The sequence below is a fragment of the Nannospalax galili genome, unplaced genomic scaffold (genome assembly GCF_000622305.1).
Source record: "Nannospalax galili isolate Female #2095 unplaced genomic scaffold, S.galili_v1.0 scaffold146, whole genome shotgun sequence".
Lineage (NCBI taxonomy): Eukaryota > Metazoa > Chordata > Mammalia > Rodentia > Spalacidae > Nannospalax > Nannospalax galili.
The window spans coordinates 9,677,175-9,695,787 of NW_008357929.1; the positions used below are offsets into that span (position 1 = coordinate 9,677,175).

Consider the following 18,613-nt stretch of genomic DNA (forward strand, 5'->3'; position numbering starts at 1 on the left):
CCTCTGGCCCCTACTCTGCCTTCTGCTCTCACAAGCACAGAGCATTTGAGGCTTCTCAGGTTTCTTAGAAACTAAGGCAGTGCTGTCTTTTCAGTGTCCTCTGACTGCTCTGCAGCACTTGAGACTGTCACTCTGCCTTCCCCACGGGATGGCCTCTCAGGCCACCTACCCTCCAGCGCTGGCCTGCATTCCTCAGAAGCTGGCCTTGGCTCTTTCATCCCACTTCCTTGTGCTCTCTCCCTTCATACTTTGTTGCCAACTCTCACACTTAAGAAGTCTCTCCCTCTTCTCCATATCTTTGTTTTGAACTCTTGACAGACATGTGCTCCCACGCTTCCAGACAGCCCCTGAACCATAGTGCTGTTCCTCAGCAAGGAAGTCCTGCTCCCTTCTGTATCTAAATCTGTGGTTGGGAGCTAACTCAGCCTCTGAAACCCTCAGTTTCTGATTCCTCTGGGGAAACTGCTGGGCATTCTTGACTAGAATTTAATTCTTTCCCCAGAACCATAAAACAGACTTTGTACCCAGTCCACTCCCTGTCAGTTTATGGGAGGAAAATGAAGCCCCAAATATTTGCTCAAGGATACAGGACTGTTACCTGTGTCCTCAAGAGCTACTATCTGGTGCTTATTCTACCATACCAAGAAGCTTCTCAGTGGCTTTAATGCTTTCAATTGCCTTATGTCATATCATATCTGTGTATAGTCATGTCCATGTTTGGATCCTTGGCCTATCTCTAAAGTGATAAGATGATGCATTTCTCAGTGACTAGGCTCCCATTGTACCTACTTCAAAAGCTACCACAGAGAGTATCAACTATAATGACTAGACGAAATAAAGTAAGGTTGCCCTTCCACTTTTCTTGAATCAGGGCTTAGCCCAATGCAAGGCAAATTAGACACTCACAGTATTTAGACCAAAAAAAAAAAAAAAAAAAAAAAAAAAAGAAAGAAGGAAGAGTCAGTGCTGGTTTTGGTCGGGGCAAATTAGGAGAGCGCCAAATTAGGGTGTTAGAGCTGAAGAGAAGAGAGGACAGAAGGGCCTGAGGACTTAAGAGTGAACCAGAGACAGGGAGGAAAAGGAGAGGTAACCAGCAGAGAAGAGGGAATGCAGAGCATGATGGCGAGGGGTTTTGGTGGGAAAGATGCAACTGTTGACTGGTGGAGACAGCTGCTCCTCTGTGGAACATTTGTGGAGGTGCTATGGCCAGTGTACCACACACACAGATTCATTCTTCAGTCACCCTCCAGCAGAGGTGGTCAGGAAGCAGAGTGGAAACCCACTGAATCTCAGTATCTGAACCTGGTGAATCTGCCCTCACATGATCTCATTCCTCACAAACGTGTGTAGTAACGAGACGGGTTGAGAGCTTTGATTTAATAAACATTAAAATGATGATTTGAGCTTACAGTGGCAGATCAGTATGCCTTTAACAATATTTTCTCTCTTAGATTAGGAACAGTCAGAAAACTATGCCCATGAGTTCTTCTCCTATCTCTCTCTACTGAAAGAACCAAAGTTAGATTCAAGGAAGGACTTCACCACAGTATTAAAAGGCTCAGAACAGGCGCTGGAGAGGTGGCTTAGCGGTTAAGAACACTGGTTGTTCTTGCAGAAGACCTGGGTTTGAATCCCGGCACCCACATAGCAGCTAACAACTGTCTTAACTCCAGTCCCAGGGGATCCGACAGCCTCTTCTGACCTCCACGGGCATTGCATGACATGGGTGCATTTACCTACATGCAGGAAATACACGCATACACATAAATAAAAATTTAAAAATATGCCAGGCGTGGTGGCGCACACCTTTAATCCCAGCACTCGGGAGGCAGAGGCAGGCGGATCTCTCTGAGTTCAAGGCCAGCCTGGTCTACATAGTGAGTTCCAGGACAGCTGGAGCTACAGGGAGACCCTGTCTCAAAAAGACCAAAAAAAAAATTTTTTTTTTTTTTTAAAAAGAAGGCTCAGAATGGAGGAGCTCTTCTCCTGGGGAAGTCCTCTGGGAACTCTGTTTTCATCAAGCTTCTATATCTGCAGCTACAGAGAGACAAGCTGACTTCCAGGTTCATTGTAGCTGTCTGCTTCAGGCAGATTGCTCATATCCCCCTCTCCCCCCACACACACACCAGTGACAACAATGCTTCCAGTTCCTGTGAGCCCTGTTGATTTCTTAGCCTTATTAGGGGCTAGTCTGGTGAGATGGTTCATCAGGTAAAGACACTTGCTACCAAGCCTGACAGCCCAAGTTCAATCCCCAGGACCCGCATGGTAGAAAGTTGTCGTCTGACCTCTACATGCACTCTGTGGCTAGCCTGACTTACTCAGTGGTGAACAAGGGACCCTCTCTTAAACAAGGTGAAAGATGAGAACTGACCCTTTAAGGTTACCCTCTGGCCTCTATACATGTACCATGCTATGTGTGTGCCCTCACAGGAACATGTATGCACACACACATATAAAGATTTTTTTTTTAGTAACTTTAATTGGAGCAAAATAATTGACTGTTGGCATGAGATCTCTAATAAGAGTACTTGGAAGGAAGCCCCTCCATGACTGAGATGCTCTCTAGGGCATATGGGGTGTGTGTTCTCTGGCTGCTGAGTGCCAGGTTTGGGTGAGGTGCTGGATAGACTTGGAGAGCAAGGAGAATTCAAGTGCTGCTTCAGGGAGGCTCTGGAAAAGTAAACACACAGCCACAGTTGCCTTATACATGCTGCAAGGGAGCCAGGGAGCATTCCTACCCTGCAGTTCTCTGAGAAAATGGACAGAGTGCAGTGAGGACATTCCTAAAAAGCCTCTGGGAGATGTTTCCTGGCCTCCACGTGGGCCACATTCAGTCTCTGTGTGGGATACTTCAGTGCATGATGCATGAGAGTGCTTTTTGTTTTCAGAAACCCCATGTGGGTTTTTTAAATCAGAGAAGTTTAGGTTATGTACTGTTAGGATGATTAGTACAGAGGCCCACATGTTGCTTAGAGAGTTTATGCCATGGTTGTGTCCCTATTCCAGCTCCCTCAGTCCTTGCAGGAATTGGGATACACCTGCCCTTTCCTCAAGATGATACTAGAACCAGTCTCTTGACTGTGACGCACCCCTCAGCTCTCTGGTGGGTAGGGGTAGGTGTGGAGCAATCCTGCCAAGAGGGTGTAGGTGGCCTTGGGGCAGGATGGCAGCTGTGCCTGCCATGACCCAGCAGGAGGTGGGACCTCTTGGAAGCTTTTTTCAGTCTGCACTGTGGGCCTCCTCCTGGCACTGCCTGGCTCAAAAAGGCAGAGTTCTTCCTCCCTAGTGATGAGAGGTCCTTTCTTGCTGTCATCTGCTCTTTCCCTCTCTGGAGGCTCCTTCACATGCCCCAAATCCTTCACACTGGCCAGAGGCCCTCATTTTAAGAGGTCTGGAGAGGGATATCAGGACCAAAGGAGGGTGCCTCCTGTGCCCTATTAGCATTGCTCATCACTGCCTTTAAAATCAAGTAGTAATGGGGCTGGAGAGAGGGCTCAGCAGTTAAGAGCACTGACTGCTCTTGCAGAGGACCGGGTTCGATTCCTAGCACCCACATGGTGGCTATGAATCATCCTTAACTTCAGTTCCAGGGGAATCCAATGCCCTCTTCTGACCTCCGTGGCATTGCATGACATGGGTGCACTCACATACATGCAGGCAATACACATAAAATAAAACTAATAAATAAAATATTTTAAAAAGTAGTAACAGTAATTAACTATCAGTGGCATGCACACTGTGCCAGCCAGCCAGCCTCTGTGCCAGTGTGTTGTGGTTATCACCTCACTGAAGTTTATACCAGCCCAGGAGTGTGTTCTTGGGTGTCCTCATTTGCAGGTAGGGACATAGACACACAGCTGGTCAGCAAGTTAGGAATCATATTTTTTGAGAATGCCTACTGCCCAAAAAGGTGCTATGAGGCGCTAAGAGGGCATGTCTGAAAAGCCACTTGGGCTCTGACTTCCATGCTCTCCCTTCCTAACTTTCCCCACAGAACATTAACTCTGAACCATCCATGGAAAAGGCATCTAGCTATCAGGGTTCCCCATAATTCCTTAAGTAATAACTATCTCTGTCACTCATGCCTTAAACACCATCTCCCCTCCAGCATCACAAACCTTGTTGAAGTAATGACACCTTGTTCTTGTTCTTTCTCTTTCTGTTTCCTTCTCCCAGGACCCTGCAGGAATCTTTGAGCTTGTGGAGGTAGTTGGCAATGGAACCTACGGACAGGTGTACAAGGTGAGACTTGGGGCAGAAATGCCACCTCCATGTCTGTTGGGTCTGCTTTAGAAGAGTGGAAGAAGTGGGTTCCAGGTTCGGAGATCTGAGGGAAGCCATAGAGATCACAGAGACTAGGGCTCCTCAAAGAGGGAGAAAGAGACCTGAGAGAAGAAAGCAAGCAGCCACAGAAAGGAGATATTTGGCTGGCTTCTAGTTCTGAGTGTACAGCTGCTCCTGACCGGCAGGAACAGGTCTGCAGCTGTTGGTTATGAGACAGGAAGCAGGAAGAGCACATGAGGATGATCTCAGGCCAGAGATGAGCTCCCAAGACCACAAGGAGACTTGGCAGATGGAACATGGGTGGTGGTCTGTAGAAAGGAAGAGACTTTCTTGATCTCCTGCAGCTACTTGCAGCAGAGCTGGAACCAGAGCTCAAACCTCCTGCTTTTGAGGTTGCCTCTTTTCCCCACAGAAGTGGCATTTTCTCAGCTACTGATTAGTATTTTAGTTTGAGCAGCCCAGGTCTCTCACGTGGCCTGATCAGTGCCTACACATGAAATAACCACAGCAGGGAGGGGATTGTCTAGGGTGGGTACTGGAGACCTCTCTAGAGCCCACAATCTACTTCTTCATCTCAAGACACAGCTCCTGGCAGTTTCACAAATGCCCCTGCCTGTCTGGGTCTCCAGATCACTGACACCGCCTGCCTTTCACCTTCCTCCTCCTCCTCTTCTGAGCTTTGGAGGAACAGGGACTCCCCATCTCCTGCTGAGTCGTTTCCATAGAAATACAGGTTCTGTGTGCTGTGCTTCTCTGGGCTTGGGGTCTTGAATGGCTGCTGAAGATAAAAATAACCCAGGGGTGGTAGCGTTCTTGTCCTTCAGTGTGAAGGGCAGCCATCCCCCACCCTGCTCTTCCCAGAAAGCCTGGGACTTTCCTGTCCCAAGCCTTTGATGGCTCCTATAAAAAGGTGGTCAGGGTGAGTTTGGGAGGGCTGTGGCTAGGACGCAGTTAAGAAAGGGACGTTTCCTTCTATTATGGCTGGTAATGGGGTTCAGTACATGTCAGCCAGCCCCTCTTTTTGCCTTGGTTCCCTAAACTCCCAGCTGTGCCTGTTCTTTCCCAGATAACAGCATAAAAAACCTTGGGCATCAGGTTGATCCAGGGAAAGGCCTCCTGTCTAGAGTGGGCCAGAAGAGCACTGGACATTTCATCTTGTACAGATGAGGGAAAAGTGAAGCCCCTCCCCAGCCTCCATCAAGGTGCACAAGTATCTTTACTCTAATCTGGAGAAAGTCCTCACCAGGGAAACTGGAACAGAAGAACATCAGCATCTGTTACCTCAGCTTTTTTTATAGGAGAGCTTTCATCTTTATGGAGCTTCATCATTATAGCTAGGAAATGTCTAGGCAGTTTTTCTGTTAGCTATAATGTCTCAGGAACCTTTTCCCTCTGATCCTATGACCACTGCTTTGTAAAGTGAAGCATTAACTACACAAAGGGCACATTCTAAAGTAGAAAACAGCTAAAGACAAGGCTCTTCCCAGAATCAATACCTCTTCACAGTTTTACTGCATGGGCATACACCCTGACCCCTTCATACCCTCATACGTGGCTGTTTATCTTGCAGGGTCGGCATGTCAAGACTGGGCAGCTGGCTGCCATCAAGGTCATGGATGTCACAGAGGTAAGGAGTAGAACTGGGAAGGGCAGGGATAACATTGAGAGAGAGCTGTGGGGCCTCAGGCTTTGTCACGGGTACACCCACATGACCTCCCCCCATTTACCCAGGATGAGGAGGAAGAGATCAAACAAGAAATCAACATGTTAAAAAAGTACTCTCACCACCGCAACATTGCCACCTACTATGGGGCCTTCATCAAGAAGAGCCCTCCTGGCAATGATGACCAGCTCTGGGTAAGAAATGCCCTGCCTGCCCCTCCCATATGTCTGCTCCTGGCTGTTCCTCTGGCACTCAGGGCCCCGGCCAGTATCTGTTTCTGACAGCCCTCCCTTCCACTTGGATCCAGAGGAAGCTCATGACTCACATGGAACTCTGTATTCCAGCAGTGTACTCGTAGTCTCTTCACCTTTTGTGTGCAGTGACAGGGATCCTAGTGTTTGCCCTATCTTTGCCCTGACCAGACAGACAGGTACTTCCTAAACAGGAAACAGTAGAATCCTGGTCATGACCAGAAGAGATGAGGTGATTGTACTTTTGAACACAGCTCTGGGAGAGCCACAGAATTAAAGTTATCTATGGGAAACAACAGGACTCACAAACTGACAAGTCTTCCCGGTGATGATTTGAACCAGAGCCTACCCCAAATACCTTCTGACCCAGAATATTCCTAAGAGTCATTTGCTCTCTAGCTTAGGCATTGGTACCATAGATTCCCCAACCTCCCCCTTTATGGTGTTGGGCCCATATCTGAGGAGGCTGTTAGGAATGTCCAACAGTTGCTAAGTATCTACTCCCAGAATTCAGCTAGACTTCAAATATTTAGTAAACACCTGTGTATACTGCAAAGATGAGTGTGAATCATGGTTCCAGCCTCAGTGGCCCCTGCGATTTGGGCAGAGGACACACACCTGTAACATACCAAGTTGTGTGCAGTGGGAGATCCCTGAGGACTGGCACATAGGCAGTAGGGGATGGGTGCCCTCTTGTGGACCTATCAGGTGCTGATCCTCTTCTCCCACTGCTCTGCTGTCCCTTGGGTGAAGCCAGACTCAGGGCACATGCAAATTACTTGTACTGCATAGCTAATATACTAATCTCAGTCAGCCTTTTTCTGGGTTGGATGTGGATTTGAGTGAAAACAGTTGAAGGAAGTTTTCTCCAGTTCCTCTGGCAGCACACTGGGTGGGACCCCATGTACTTCTGTAGCCAACTCTCAACGCTTCTTGTCTCTGAGTCAAGGAGAGCAGACTTTTCTTTGAAAGTCCAAATAGAAACTATTTTAGGCTTTGTCGGTCATGTTTGCTCTGTTACCATCACTCTGCTGATTGCATGAGAGGAGCAGTAGACCATACATAAAAAAAATGTGCATGTCTGATGGGGTGTGTGGCTTACACCTTTAATTCCAACACTTGGAAGGCTGAGGCATGAGGATCATAAGTTTTAGGTGAGTCTGGCCTACAAAAAAAGTCCCTCATCCAAACAAAAAAGCCAAAAACAAAACCAAAAATGAATATGGCTGAATCCTCAAATCTATATTTAGGTCACTAACAATTTCATATTCTCATATGTCATAAAATAAGATTCTTTTGAGTTTTCTTAATCAATGAAATTGTGAAAATGGGCTGAGAAGATAGCTCTATTGGTAAAGCAGTTCCCTTACAAGCATGAGGACCTGCATTGGGATCCTCAGAACCTATATAAAAAGCTGAGCATGGTGGTACATGTTTGTAACCAGTGATGGTGAGCCATGAGGCAGAGACAGGTGGATCCCTGAAAGCTCACTGGTCAGCTAGTCTACCTGCTTGGTTGAAGTTCCAGGTCAGTGAGAGACCCTGTCTCAGAGTGGAAGGTACCTGAGGAATGACATTCAAGGCTGCCTGACCACCATCCACACATAAACATAGACACACACACACACACACACTGTAAAATGCAGGCTCAGAGTATAGCTCAGTGGGAGGGTACTTGCCTAGCTTACCCAAGGTTTGATCTCTAGCACCATACACATACAAAAAAAAAAAAGAATTTATTAAAAAACAACATTCTTAAGGCTGGAGAGATGGCTCAGCAGTTAAGAGCATTGACTACTCTGGCAGAGGACTCGGGTTTGAGTCCCAGCACCTACATGGCAGCTATGAACCGTCCTTAACTCCAGTTCCAGGGGAATTCGAAGCCCTCTTCTGATCTCTGAGGCATTACACGACATGGGTGCACTCACATACATGCAGGCAATACAGTCATACACATAAAAATAATAAATAAAAGTATTTTTTAAAAAACATTCTCGGCCAGGCGTGGTGGCACAAGCCTTTAATCCCAGTCTGATTTATATAGCAAATTCCAAGCCAGGCCAGCTGAGGGTACAGGGAGACCCTATTTCAAAAAGACCAAAAAAAAAAAAAAACCTTGGTTTTAACAGCAGTCCTTTGGCTCCTCGTAGTTTGCCAACACCTGTTCTAAAGCAGTAGTTTTTTGTTTTTGAGACAGGGTCTCCCTGTAGCCCCAGCTGCCTGGAACTCACTATGTAGACCAGGATGGCCTGAACTTACAGAGATTCACCTGCCTCTGCCTCCCGAGTGCTGGGATTAAAGGCCTGTGCTACTATGCCTGGCTTAAAGCAATAGTTCTTAACCACTTGCAGGTCCTAGAAGAATCTGATGAGAACACTGGACATTTCCTGAACCATTGGGTGACAACTGGGGGAGTTCTTGGACTCCTAATCTAGACTCAGCCTCACCCTACCAGTGCTTCCCTGAGTTCTCTCTGACCTCAAGAAGTCCTTTAGTCTCTAAGGATTCATCAGCCCCTGATCTGGCTCAGACCAGTTTTTGCCCCCAAACCTCTGGTCCTCCTCCAGGGCTCTGGCTGGGGGCAAAGGCCATGCTTAACTAATACTTTCCCTCTGGTGCTTTCCTGGCACCATAGCTGGTGATGGAGTTCTGTGGTGCTGGTTCAGTGACCGACTTGGTAAAGAACACCAAAGGAAATGCACTGAAAGAGGACTGCATTGCCTACATCTGCAGGGAGATTCTCAGGGTGAGCTTGAAGCCTCCTTTGTTGCTTCCTTCCCAACCATGCCACCCTGGCCAGAGCTTCTCCACTGGTATTGACTACTGAGGAAGACATTTAGCCTGATGGGAATCGGGTAGAGATGGGCCCCTGCCTTGGGATCTCTCAGGCTACTGGAAAAAAACAACCCCATTTCCAAGTTCTTCCATTTCTCCCATTGTAACGCTGCAGCTGCTGGGGCTGCAACTTTGAGGAATCCCCTCCCAGTAAGGACAACTTAGCTTGTCTTTGAGCTGTGGGTGGGGAGGGTTGTACCTACAACTCCACTTTGTCTAGAGTGATGGCTCCCTTTCCCTCAATTCCTTTCTGCCTCCTTGCTCAATCCTACCCCTCTAATACTATGACTGATTTTACCCATTCTGTTGTCCCAGGGTTTGGCCCATCTCCATGCCCACAAGGTGATCCATCGAGACATCAAGGGGCAGAACGTGCTGCTGACAGAAAATGCTGAGGTCAAGCTAGGTGAGCTGGTTCCTTCTGAGGCCCTCTCTCTGCCAAGACAGAGAATAGGGTCCCCTTCCCTCCAGTGGCTTAGATCCAACTGCCTGTGTCCTGGGGGAGGCCATCTGACACCCTGAGATTCCTGCCTCCAGCTAAAAAGCCCCTAAGAAAGTTTTCATCTGCCACCCATTAGGGTCCAGGTGCTCTACATCCTTCAGGGGGAGATGGGGCATTATGACACCCTCCCCCCTTGCCTGGGACACTGTCCCTTGATCTCCAAGATGCAGGAAGACTGGGTCAGGTTCTTTAAGATGTTAAAGGAGTAGAAGAGGGTGCTGAGGTGTCTGAATAGGGACAGGGCCTCAACTGCCTCAGGCCAGACATGTGTGCATATACTGGCATGAGGCAGAAGAGCAGAGGGGGCCTCCCATGCTGACCCCTTCCCCACATCTCACAGTGGATTTTGGGGTGAGTGCTCAGCTGGACCGCACCGTGGGCAGGAGGAACACCTTCATTGGGACCCCATACTGGATGGCCCCAGAAGTCATTGCCTGTGATGAGAACCCCGATGCCACCTACGATTACAGGGTATGAAGTGGGAAGGCAGGAGCACCAGGGGCACGAAGTAAGATGGGGACAATAGATAGGTTAAAAGTCAGGGGCACAAACAAGGTGGGAGAAAAATGAGAACCATTTTATGGCATGTAGCCCTGCTTGGAAAGCTAAAATAGGAAGGTCATAAGTTTGAGGCCCTCTCAGTCTCTCTAGCAAGACCCTGACTACAAATAAACTAATTAAAAGCCCAACATGTTTTGGCAAGGAATATGTGAATGGGAAGGTAGTACAATTTAGAGGATGGGGGCCTCAAGAAGGGATGTGGTCCAGGTAGGTCTTAATGAGGCATGGGGTGGTAGGTGAGGGGAGGTTATTGTGCATTATTGTCAGGACGGTTCACCTGTCTCCTCTTTCCCTTCCATAGAGTGACATTTGGTCTCTAGGAATCACAGCCATCGAAATGGCAGAGGGAGCACCCCGTAAGTGCTGCGTCTGCCCTGGAGTAGGATGGGACAAGAAGGGAGCCAAGGAAATGGCGATAGGGAGGAGGTGGTCTTTAGAGGTCATGTTGAGGGAGGGTTCCTTGGGTGCTTAATATGACAAAGAGAATTGATGGTGTCTCTTCTGTGTCCCAGCTCTGTGTGACATGCACCCCATGCGGGCTCTCTTCCTCATCCCTCGGAACCCTCCCCCTAGGCTCAAGTCAAAGAAATGGTATGTCTCTGAGGGTTTTGAGTCTAGCAAGGAAGTCTCTAGGCAGGGCCATCCCTGCCCTAATACCTCATTGTGTTCAGACCTTGCTCTGCACATGGAATAAGTGTTGGGACTGCGGGCAGCAGCAGGGGTTGAGATTTGGAGGAGTCTGAAGGAAAGTCAAGGTGGCTCTGAGATGAGTGGTCCACCATTTTCTTCATGTGGCTTCCCCTTCCAAAGGGGCCCTCCCAGTGTGAGCCACCACTGTTTCCAGGTCTAAGAAGTTCATTGACTTCATTGACACATGTCTCATCAAGACTTACCTGAGCCGCCCACCAACGGAGCAGTTACTCAAGTTTCCCTTCATCCGAGACCAGCCCACGGAGCGGCAGGTCCGCATCCAACTCAAGGACCACATTGACCGGTCCCGGAAGAAGCGGGGTGAGAAAGGTCTGTGGACAGGTGGGAAACAGAAGGTGTTAGGAGCAACCTCCTCCCTATCTCCAGCCTTGAGTTCCTCTAGCTCACCTTTGCACACTCTTTCTGACTCCAGCTCTCCCTGACCAGGGAGATCTGTCCCTAGCTTATACCTCCAGAGGGCTTTTTCCACCTGATCTAATCTAAGTCAGCCTTGCAAGTGAGGATAACTCTCTCATGTCCTCACAGAAACCTCATTTTGAGCATGTGCATGTGTGAGCATATAACCATGTTGGCCCATCTATGACCAGGCTCAAACCTGAGACCTCCCATCTTCCATTGCTCCAGGGATACAAAAGTAGGGGATATACCTCATGCTGGGCCACCCAGATCGACCCTGTTGATCATCCCCAGCTAGGATTTCCCTAGCCCAAGTGGGGTCTGGGGTGCTGGGAGGAGAAACAGTGTTGGGTTTCCCTCTGCAGAGGAGACGGAATATGAGTACAGTGGCAGTGAAGAAGAAGATGACAGCCATGGAGAGGAAGGCGAGCCAAGGTGGGTTTGGCAGGTGGAGATGAGAGGTTGGGGTCTCTGCTTATTGTCTGAGGGGACAGCAGTGGTCCTTGGCTTTAGGGACTCTTGGATAATGACACAGAAATGTAGAAGCCTGTATAAACTGAGTCCCTGGGTTGGCAAGTTTGGCTCTGGGTAAAGGTGCTTGCCACCAAACCTGACAACTTGAGTTCAACCCCCAGAACCCCACATGGTAGAGGAGAGATCTGATTCCCCTGCATTGCCCTCTGACCTCCCCATGTGCGCACGCACGCACACATACATACATACATACATAAATACATACATACATACATACATACACAAAATACTTTTAAAACCGAGTTCCTGAGTTCCAAAGAGTGAAATAAATGAGCAAGAGGTGAGGAAAAGGTTAATTCAGGGCTGAAGGGGATATAGGCTGGAATCTTGACGACGGAGCCAAAGACTGGGCAGAAGCCAGGTACAGAGGTGCATACCTGTAATCCTAGCACTTGGAAGGCTGAAGCAAGAAGATAGCAAGTTCCAGACCAGTCTGGGCTACATGGCTGAGACCTTGTCTCAAAACAGGAAGGGGGACAGAGGAGAAATTTGCTCTTCCCCACCCCCAACCCAGGATTGGCCAGACTCAGGATGTTTGGTCCAGTGGAAGCACCCACTCAGGCAGGCCCTCCCAGGGATGAGGGACCACCCGCTTGTTCTGACCTCAGTGTGCCTTTGTGCCTCCGCCATGCAGCTCCATCATGAATGTGCCTGGGGAGTCCACGCTTCGCCGTGAGTTCCTCCGGCTCCAGCAGGAGAATAAAAGCAACTCTGAGGCTTTGAAGCAGCAGCAACAGCTGCAACAGCAGCAACAGCGAGACCCCGAGGCACACATCAAACACCTGCTACACCAGAGGCAGCGCCGCATAGAGGAGCAGAAGGAGGAGCGGCGGCGTGTTGAGGAGGTAGGCGCCCTGCCCTGCCCTGCCCTGCCCTGCCCTGCTCTGCCCTGCCCTGCCCTGTCAACAGGCTAAGACAGGCTTTCCCAAAGCCTCTTCAGACTTCATGGAAAGGGTCTACCCACTCTTTGTTTTGATTTTTGTTTTGTTTTCTTTAAGCCTTTTGTTTAGTTTTGCTCAAATGTATGTGCACCACATGTGTGCAGTCCCCATGAGGCCAGAGGAGAGCACTGGATCTCCTGGAACTGGTCCTACAAATGGTTATTAGCTGCCATGTAGATGCTGGGAACCCGGGTCCTCTGCAAAAGTAGCAAGTACTCTTAACCACTGAACCATCTCATTAGCCCCTATCTACTGTTATTAGAGGCTCATTTCCAGGCCTTGGTTCCTTGCCCAGCCTTGTGTGGATGGTTGTACCACCAGAATCCCATCAAAGTAGAGCCATTTCTGAAAAGCCACAGCTTTTCTTATCCCTTACTGTTTCTGTTATGAACTTCTACTCTAGGCTTATCTAGTTCCATAGACCTTCGGTCTCAGCTAGCTGCAGGTCTTTGTCCAAATGTGTCAGTGCATCTGTGCCGCTCATCTGCTCTGAACAGGAAAAAAAAAATCCTTTTAAAACCCTCCTTTTGGGCTGAAGAGATGGCTCAGCAGTTAAGAGCACTGACTGCTCTTCCAGAGGACCCGTGTTCAATTCTCAGCACCCATGTGGCAGCTACAGACCGTCCTTAACTCCAGTTCCAGGGGAATCCAAAGCCCTCTTCTGACCTCCACAACACAGGTGCACTCACATACATGCAGGCAATACACTCATACACATAAAATAAAAATAATAAAATATTTAGAAAAACCCTCCTTTTGCTTTTGGTTATTTAAATATGCAGAGCTACATATGGTGGCCTACACCAGCACTTGGGAGGAGGGAGCAGGAAGATCAGGAGTTAAAGGTCCCCCTAGGCTAGCATGCCTGGATTCAATCCCCAGCACCACATAATATTAGTTGTGGTAGTGCATATCTGCAATCCAAGCTCCCTGGAGGAGGAGGCAGAAGGACATACTGAATTCCAAGCCAATCTAGGCTCTGGACTACATCAAACCCTGTCTCAAAAAAGAAAACATACATACACACACACACACACACACACACACACACACACACACAGAGGAAGAAGGAGGGCATGGTGGCATACACCTTTAATCCCAGCAAAGGCAAGCAGATCTCTTTAAGTTCAAGTCCAGCCAGAGCTACATAGTGAGACTGTGTTCCCCAAAAACCAAACAAAAAAAGGGCTGGGGATCTAGCTCAGAGGTAGAGCACTTGCCCAGCATATGTGAGGTCCTTGGGTTTGAACCCCAGTACTGAAAATAATAATAATGATAATAGTAATGTATATATGTTTTAAGTGTAATTATTTATTGGTGCATGGTGAAGCAACCTAGATGGCTTTGTTTTTTCAGTGTTTATAACTGGACAACAAAAACACTGTCTAAGGGGCAGTGGGTACAACATCTATAACATCTCCCACTCCTCAAAATAGGCCCCTGTCTTTATTAAACAGAAATACACAAAAAAAGGCCTGGTACTAAAGAGCTTTCTGTAATTCTTAATAGTGATAGGCAGCCGGTGACTAAGGCTGTTCTAACAAGGTATATGTCTCCTTTAGCCTGACCAGCAGCCTCATCACAGAAATAATAATGGGTACTTGTGCTTGACTGTTTTATTATTGTTACTGTCGTTTGGGGGTGGTAGCCAACTATGGCCAGGAAGATTCTGAAAGTCCTATGCAGCCTTAGCTACTGATTTATCAAGGTGGTTCCTTAAATCCAAAGATTGCTTTTCTGTGCTTGGCTACCTGGCGCCCTCTGTTGGCTTGAGGTTGTCACTAACATCCATTCTATTGGAGTTCAAGGCAAGGGCACCTTTGAGGAGCCAAGAGTGTGTTAGGGCCTCCTGAGTGCTGGGATTAAAGGCATGCGCCACCACGCCCAGCTTTAATATTTTATTATTTTTATTTTTATTTTATTTATTTTTTTTTGTGACAGGGTCTCCCTGTAGCCCTAGCTGACCTGGATTCGCTATGGAGACCAGGCTGGCCTCGAACTCACAGAGATCTGCCTGCCTCTGCCTCCCGAGTGCTGGGATTAAAAGCGTGTGCCACCACACCCAGCCCTATTTTTATTTTATGTGTATGCGTGTATTGCCTGCATGTAGGTTAAGTGCACCTGTGTCGTGCAGTGCCTTCAGAAGACAGAAGAGGCTGTCGGATCCCCTGGAACTGAAGTTACGGACAGTTGTTAGCTGCCATGTGGGTGCTGGGATTCAAACCCGGGTCTTCTGCAAGAACACTCAGTGTTTTTAACCGCTGAGCCATCTCCCCAGCCCTGGTTGGCTGTTCTTGACTCTTATGTTTTTGTTGTTTGGTGGGGCAATGGGCAGAAGAAAGTTCATCCAGTGCGGCCAACTCCAAGGGCACCCTTCAGTCTCTAGGCCCAAGCCAAGCTCTAGGGGCCCAGGTGCACAGCTCTTGTGCAGGGCTGGGGATATGCTTGGAAACACATTGAAGCTTATCTCTTCCCACCATCCCTAGCAAGCACCTACCCCTGCTCTCCATGGAGAGGTATCCTAGAACAGCACAGTCTTTGATCCACAGCAACAGCGACGAGAGCGAGAGCAGAGGAAGCTGCAGGAGAAGGAGCAGCAGAGGCGGCTGGAGGACATGCAGGCCCTGAGGCGAGAAGAGGAGAGGAGGCAGGCAGAACGGGAACAGGTATCTGGGGCCAGGGCACATGCGCACACCCGCCTCCCGCCCTCCCCATACACCTGGTCCGCCCTTCCCCTGCTCCTGCTGCCTGCCTTCCCTGCTCCCCGGTGCCCTGTCCCTTTCACTCCCCTACCCCTAGATTCCTCCTATCTTTTCTAGCTTCACTCTTTCTCTCTGTTTTCTCCCACCCTTCAACCCCCACCCTGCTCCCTGTCTTCCTGTCTCTGTGCTTTCATTCCCCATCTCTCTACCAATCCCTGACTCCTCTCTGGGGCACTGTCCCTCATGCTACTCACTCATCCCGTGCCCTCTTATTCCCATCTGTGCCACATTGCCCCCTGGGGCTCATCTTCCCCTGCTCCCCCTCATCCTCACCCTGCTGATCCCTCCCTTCGCCGCTGCTGCCACCCTCCTCTGCCGCCTTTCCTTCTCTCCCTGCCCTGTGCCCCCACTCCCCCTCACCCCCCCAGGAATATATTCGTCACAGGCTAGAGGAGGAGCAGCGACAGCTCGAGATCCTTCAGCAACAGCTGCTCCAGGAACAGGCCCTGCTGCTGGTAATGGGGTCCCTCGGCGCCCTCCAGGAAGATGCCATCTTGAGCCACTTTCCTGGACTGGGATGGGAATACTTCAGGGGAAGGGACTTACCCAAGACATCAGGGAAGCAGCTCTTGTCTAGGCAGTTGGAGGAAAGGAAGGGCATGCCTGCTCTAACTCCCAGGACCACACTCTGCTGAGCCCTCTCTCCCTACCCTTGGGCCCAGGAATACAAGCGGAAGCAGCTGGAGGAGCAGCGGCAGTCAGAGCGGCTCCAGAGACAGCTGCAGCAGGAGCATGCCTACCTCAAGTCCCTGCAGCAGCAGCAGCAGCAGCAGCAGCAGCAGCTCCAGAAGCAGCAGCAGCAGATCCTGCCTGGGGACAGAAAGCCCCTGTATCATTATGGCCGGGGCATCAATCCTGCTGACAAACCTGCATGGGCCCGAGAGGTATTCACTGCCTGCTTTGTCTCTCAAGGTTCATCCTGCCAGTCCCACTGCCTGAGACCTGGAAAGTTGTGAGAAGCAATTGCTCCACTGTTGCTTCTCAGTTGAGTACTGAGAAGGGGAGAGGCACACAGACTGTCAGACTAGAGTGGTTCAAGCAGGTGGGGATCTAAACTTTGACATCAGGAAAGCAGGAGTTCGCCTGCCCACACTGCCTTTGCATCACAGGTGGAAGAAAGAACCAGGATGAACAAGCAGCAGAACTCTCCCTTGGCCAAGACCAAACCAAGCAGTACAGGGCCAGAGCCCCCCATCCCCCAGGCCTCCCCTGGCCCCCCAGGACCCCTTTCCCAAACTCCTCCTATGCAGAGGCCTGTGGAGCCCCAGGAAGGACCGCACAAGGTGAGTCTGTTCCCATTCCTGTCCTAACACACAAACATCAGTGTGCTCAGAAACACACACAGACACGTCCATGTACACACATTCACTCAGGCATAATTGTGGAGCACAGGCTGCATGGGCAACTTGCTGCTGCCTGTGTTTGTTCTGATTTCTTACCTGTTCTCAAGCTCTAGAAACCCCTTTTCCTTTGATGAGAGAAGGAACAAGTAATGAATGACTCCAGCTTTAGGATGTGCTACAAAGCAGGCAGCTTATCCTTCCCGGTCTCTCCCTGCAGAGCCTGGTGGCACACCGGGTCCCACTGAAGCCATATGCAGCACCTGTACCCCGATCCCAGTCCCTGCAGGACCAGCCTACTAGAAACCTGGCTGCCTTCCCAGCCTCTCAGGACCCTGACCCTGACCCTGCTGTCCCCACACCCACTACCACGCCCAGTGCCCGAGGAGCTGTCATCCGCCAGAATTCAGACCCCACATCTGAAGGGCCTGGCCCTAGCCCAAATCCCCCATCCTGGGTCCGACCAGATAATGAGGCTCCACCCAAGGTAAAGTCAACCCTACAGGATCAGGAAATAGAGTTCAGAATGGGAAGGGAAGAAAAAGGGGGCAGCCACTGGGGCTCTGCTTTGTAAGAGTTAGCAATCAGAGGATGGGAAGATACATTGTGTCACCGCTATTCCAGCAGTGAGTGTGGGGGTAGAAAATGTCCAGGTTCTTGGGTATCCTAGGGGCATCCTTATCCCAGCCGGCAATTTCCCAACTTCATAACCCAGATATACTCAGTAACTTCCCTGAACCTAAGTTTGTGTCTCTGTAAATCCTGAAGGATACACTTTTCAAATTGACAGTGAGGTTGAATGTGTGTGATCCCCTCACAGGACTGACAGAACTTGCCCACTGCTTTCTCTCCAGGTGCCTCAAAGGACCTCGTCTATTGCCACTGCCCTTAACACCAGTGGGGCCGGAGGGTCCCGGCCAGCTCAGGCTGTCCGTGCCAGGTACACAACAGCAGGGTGGGGTCAGGTGGTAGCCTAGTAAGGGACATGGGGACCCCACTAGGTTACCCATAGAAGGGTAGGCAAGCCCCAACCCAGTCACCACAGCCCCTCCCTGCACCACCACCATCCGCCCTGGCACCTTGTGCTCCCTCCACAGACCTCGCAGCAACTCCGCCTGGCAAATCTATCTGCAGAGGCGGGCAGAGCGGGGCACCCCCAAGCCTCCTGTACCCCCAGCTCAGCCCCCTGGCCCGCCCAACGCCTCTAGGTAATGGAGTTGTCCCCCACTTGCTCTCACCTCTCACTTCTGCCACCTGCTTGCCCTGGTGATGGCTCCCCCCGGAGTACAGCTCAACACCCAGGGATGGGAATTTGTCGCTCTAACCTGGACTCTGTCCCTTCACAGTAACCCTGACCTCAGGAGAAGCGACCCTGGCTGGGAGCGCTCAGACAGTGTCCTCCCAGCCTCTCATGGGCACCTCCCTCAGGCTGGCTCACTGGAGCGAAACCGAAACCGTGTGGGAGGTATGTGAGCCAGGGCCTAATGGGTCTTGATGCCACCTTGATTGGCACCAAAGGCAGGGCCCTTTTTTGGTGTCTTGGGACCAGAATACCACAGAGACAAGAGGGACCTGGGTGGCTTTGGGGCACAGGGTCAACCCAAGGCATGAGCTTAAGGCCACTTTGCAGATATCAGTGACTTCTTTCTCTCATGTCCAGTCTCCACAAAACTGGACAGCTCCCCAGTGCTCTCCCCTGGGAACAAAACCAAGCCTGAAGACCACCGCTCACGGCCAGGCCGGCCCGCAGTGAGTCATTGGGTGGTGGGCATGGCCCTATCTTACCTTCACTGGGCTTGGGACAGGATGTGGGGCCTTCAGTAGGGCCTG

General features: G+C 50.0%; 1 protein-coding gene across 11 annotated transcripts in view; it reads left to right on the top strand.

Moving 5' to 3' along the window:
• Mink1 (misshapen like kinase 1) overlaps positions 1-18,613 on the top strand; it is a 57,654-nt gene that overhangs the window by 33,713 nt on the left and 5,328 nt on the right. For 3 of the 11 annotated variants that reach the window (XM_017795030.2, XM_008855904.3, XM_008855906.3), the window contains exons 2-21: positions 4,180-4,245; positions 5,858-5,914; positions 6,019-6,144; positions 8,837-8,947; positions 9,352-9,442; positions 9,879-10,009; positions 10,401-10,455; positions 10,612-10,690; positions 10,944-11,119; positions 11,572-11,641; positions 12,375-12,585; positions 15,231-15,347; positions 15,812-15,898; positions 16,106-16,327; positions 16,553-16,726; positions 17,004-17,270; positions 17,638-17,723; positions 17,881-17,991; positions 18,130-18,248; positions 18,444-18,532. In XM_017795030.2, the coding sequence (XP_017650519.1) occupies positions 4,180-4,245; positions 5,858-5,914; positions 6,019-6,144; positions 8,837-8,947; positions 9,352-9,442; positions 9,879-10,009; positions 10,401-10,455; positions 10,612-10,690; positions 10,944-11,119; positions 11,572-11,641; positions 12,375-12,585; positions 15,231-15,347; positions 15,812-15,898; positions 16,106-16,327; positions 16,553-16,726; positions 17,004-17,270; positions 17,638-17,723; positions 17,881-17,991; positions 18,130-18,248; positions 18,444-18,532 (2,445 nt within the window). The remainder of the gene's footprint in view (positions 1-4,179; positions 4,246-5,857; positions 5,915-6,018; positions 6,145-8,836; positions 8,948-9,351; positions 9,443-9,878; positions 10,010-10,400; positions 10,456-10,611; positions 10,691-10,943; positions 11,120-11,571; positions 11,642-12,374; positions 12,586-15,230; positions 15,348-15,811; positions 15,899-16,105; positions 16,328-16,552; positions 16,727-17,003; positions 17,271-17,637; positions 17,724-17,880; positions 17,992-18,129; positions 18,249-18,443; positions 18,533-18,613) is intronic. The other 8 variants (XM_008855907.3, XM_008855910.2, XM_008855908.3 and 5 more) reach the window with 5 other exon arrangements.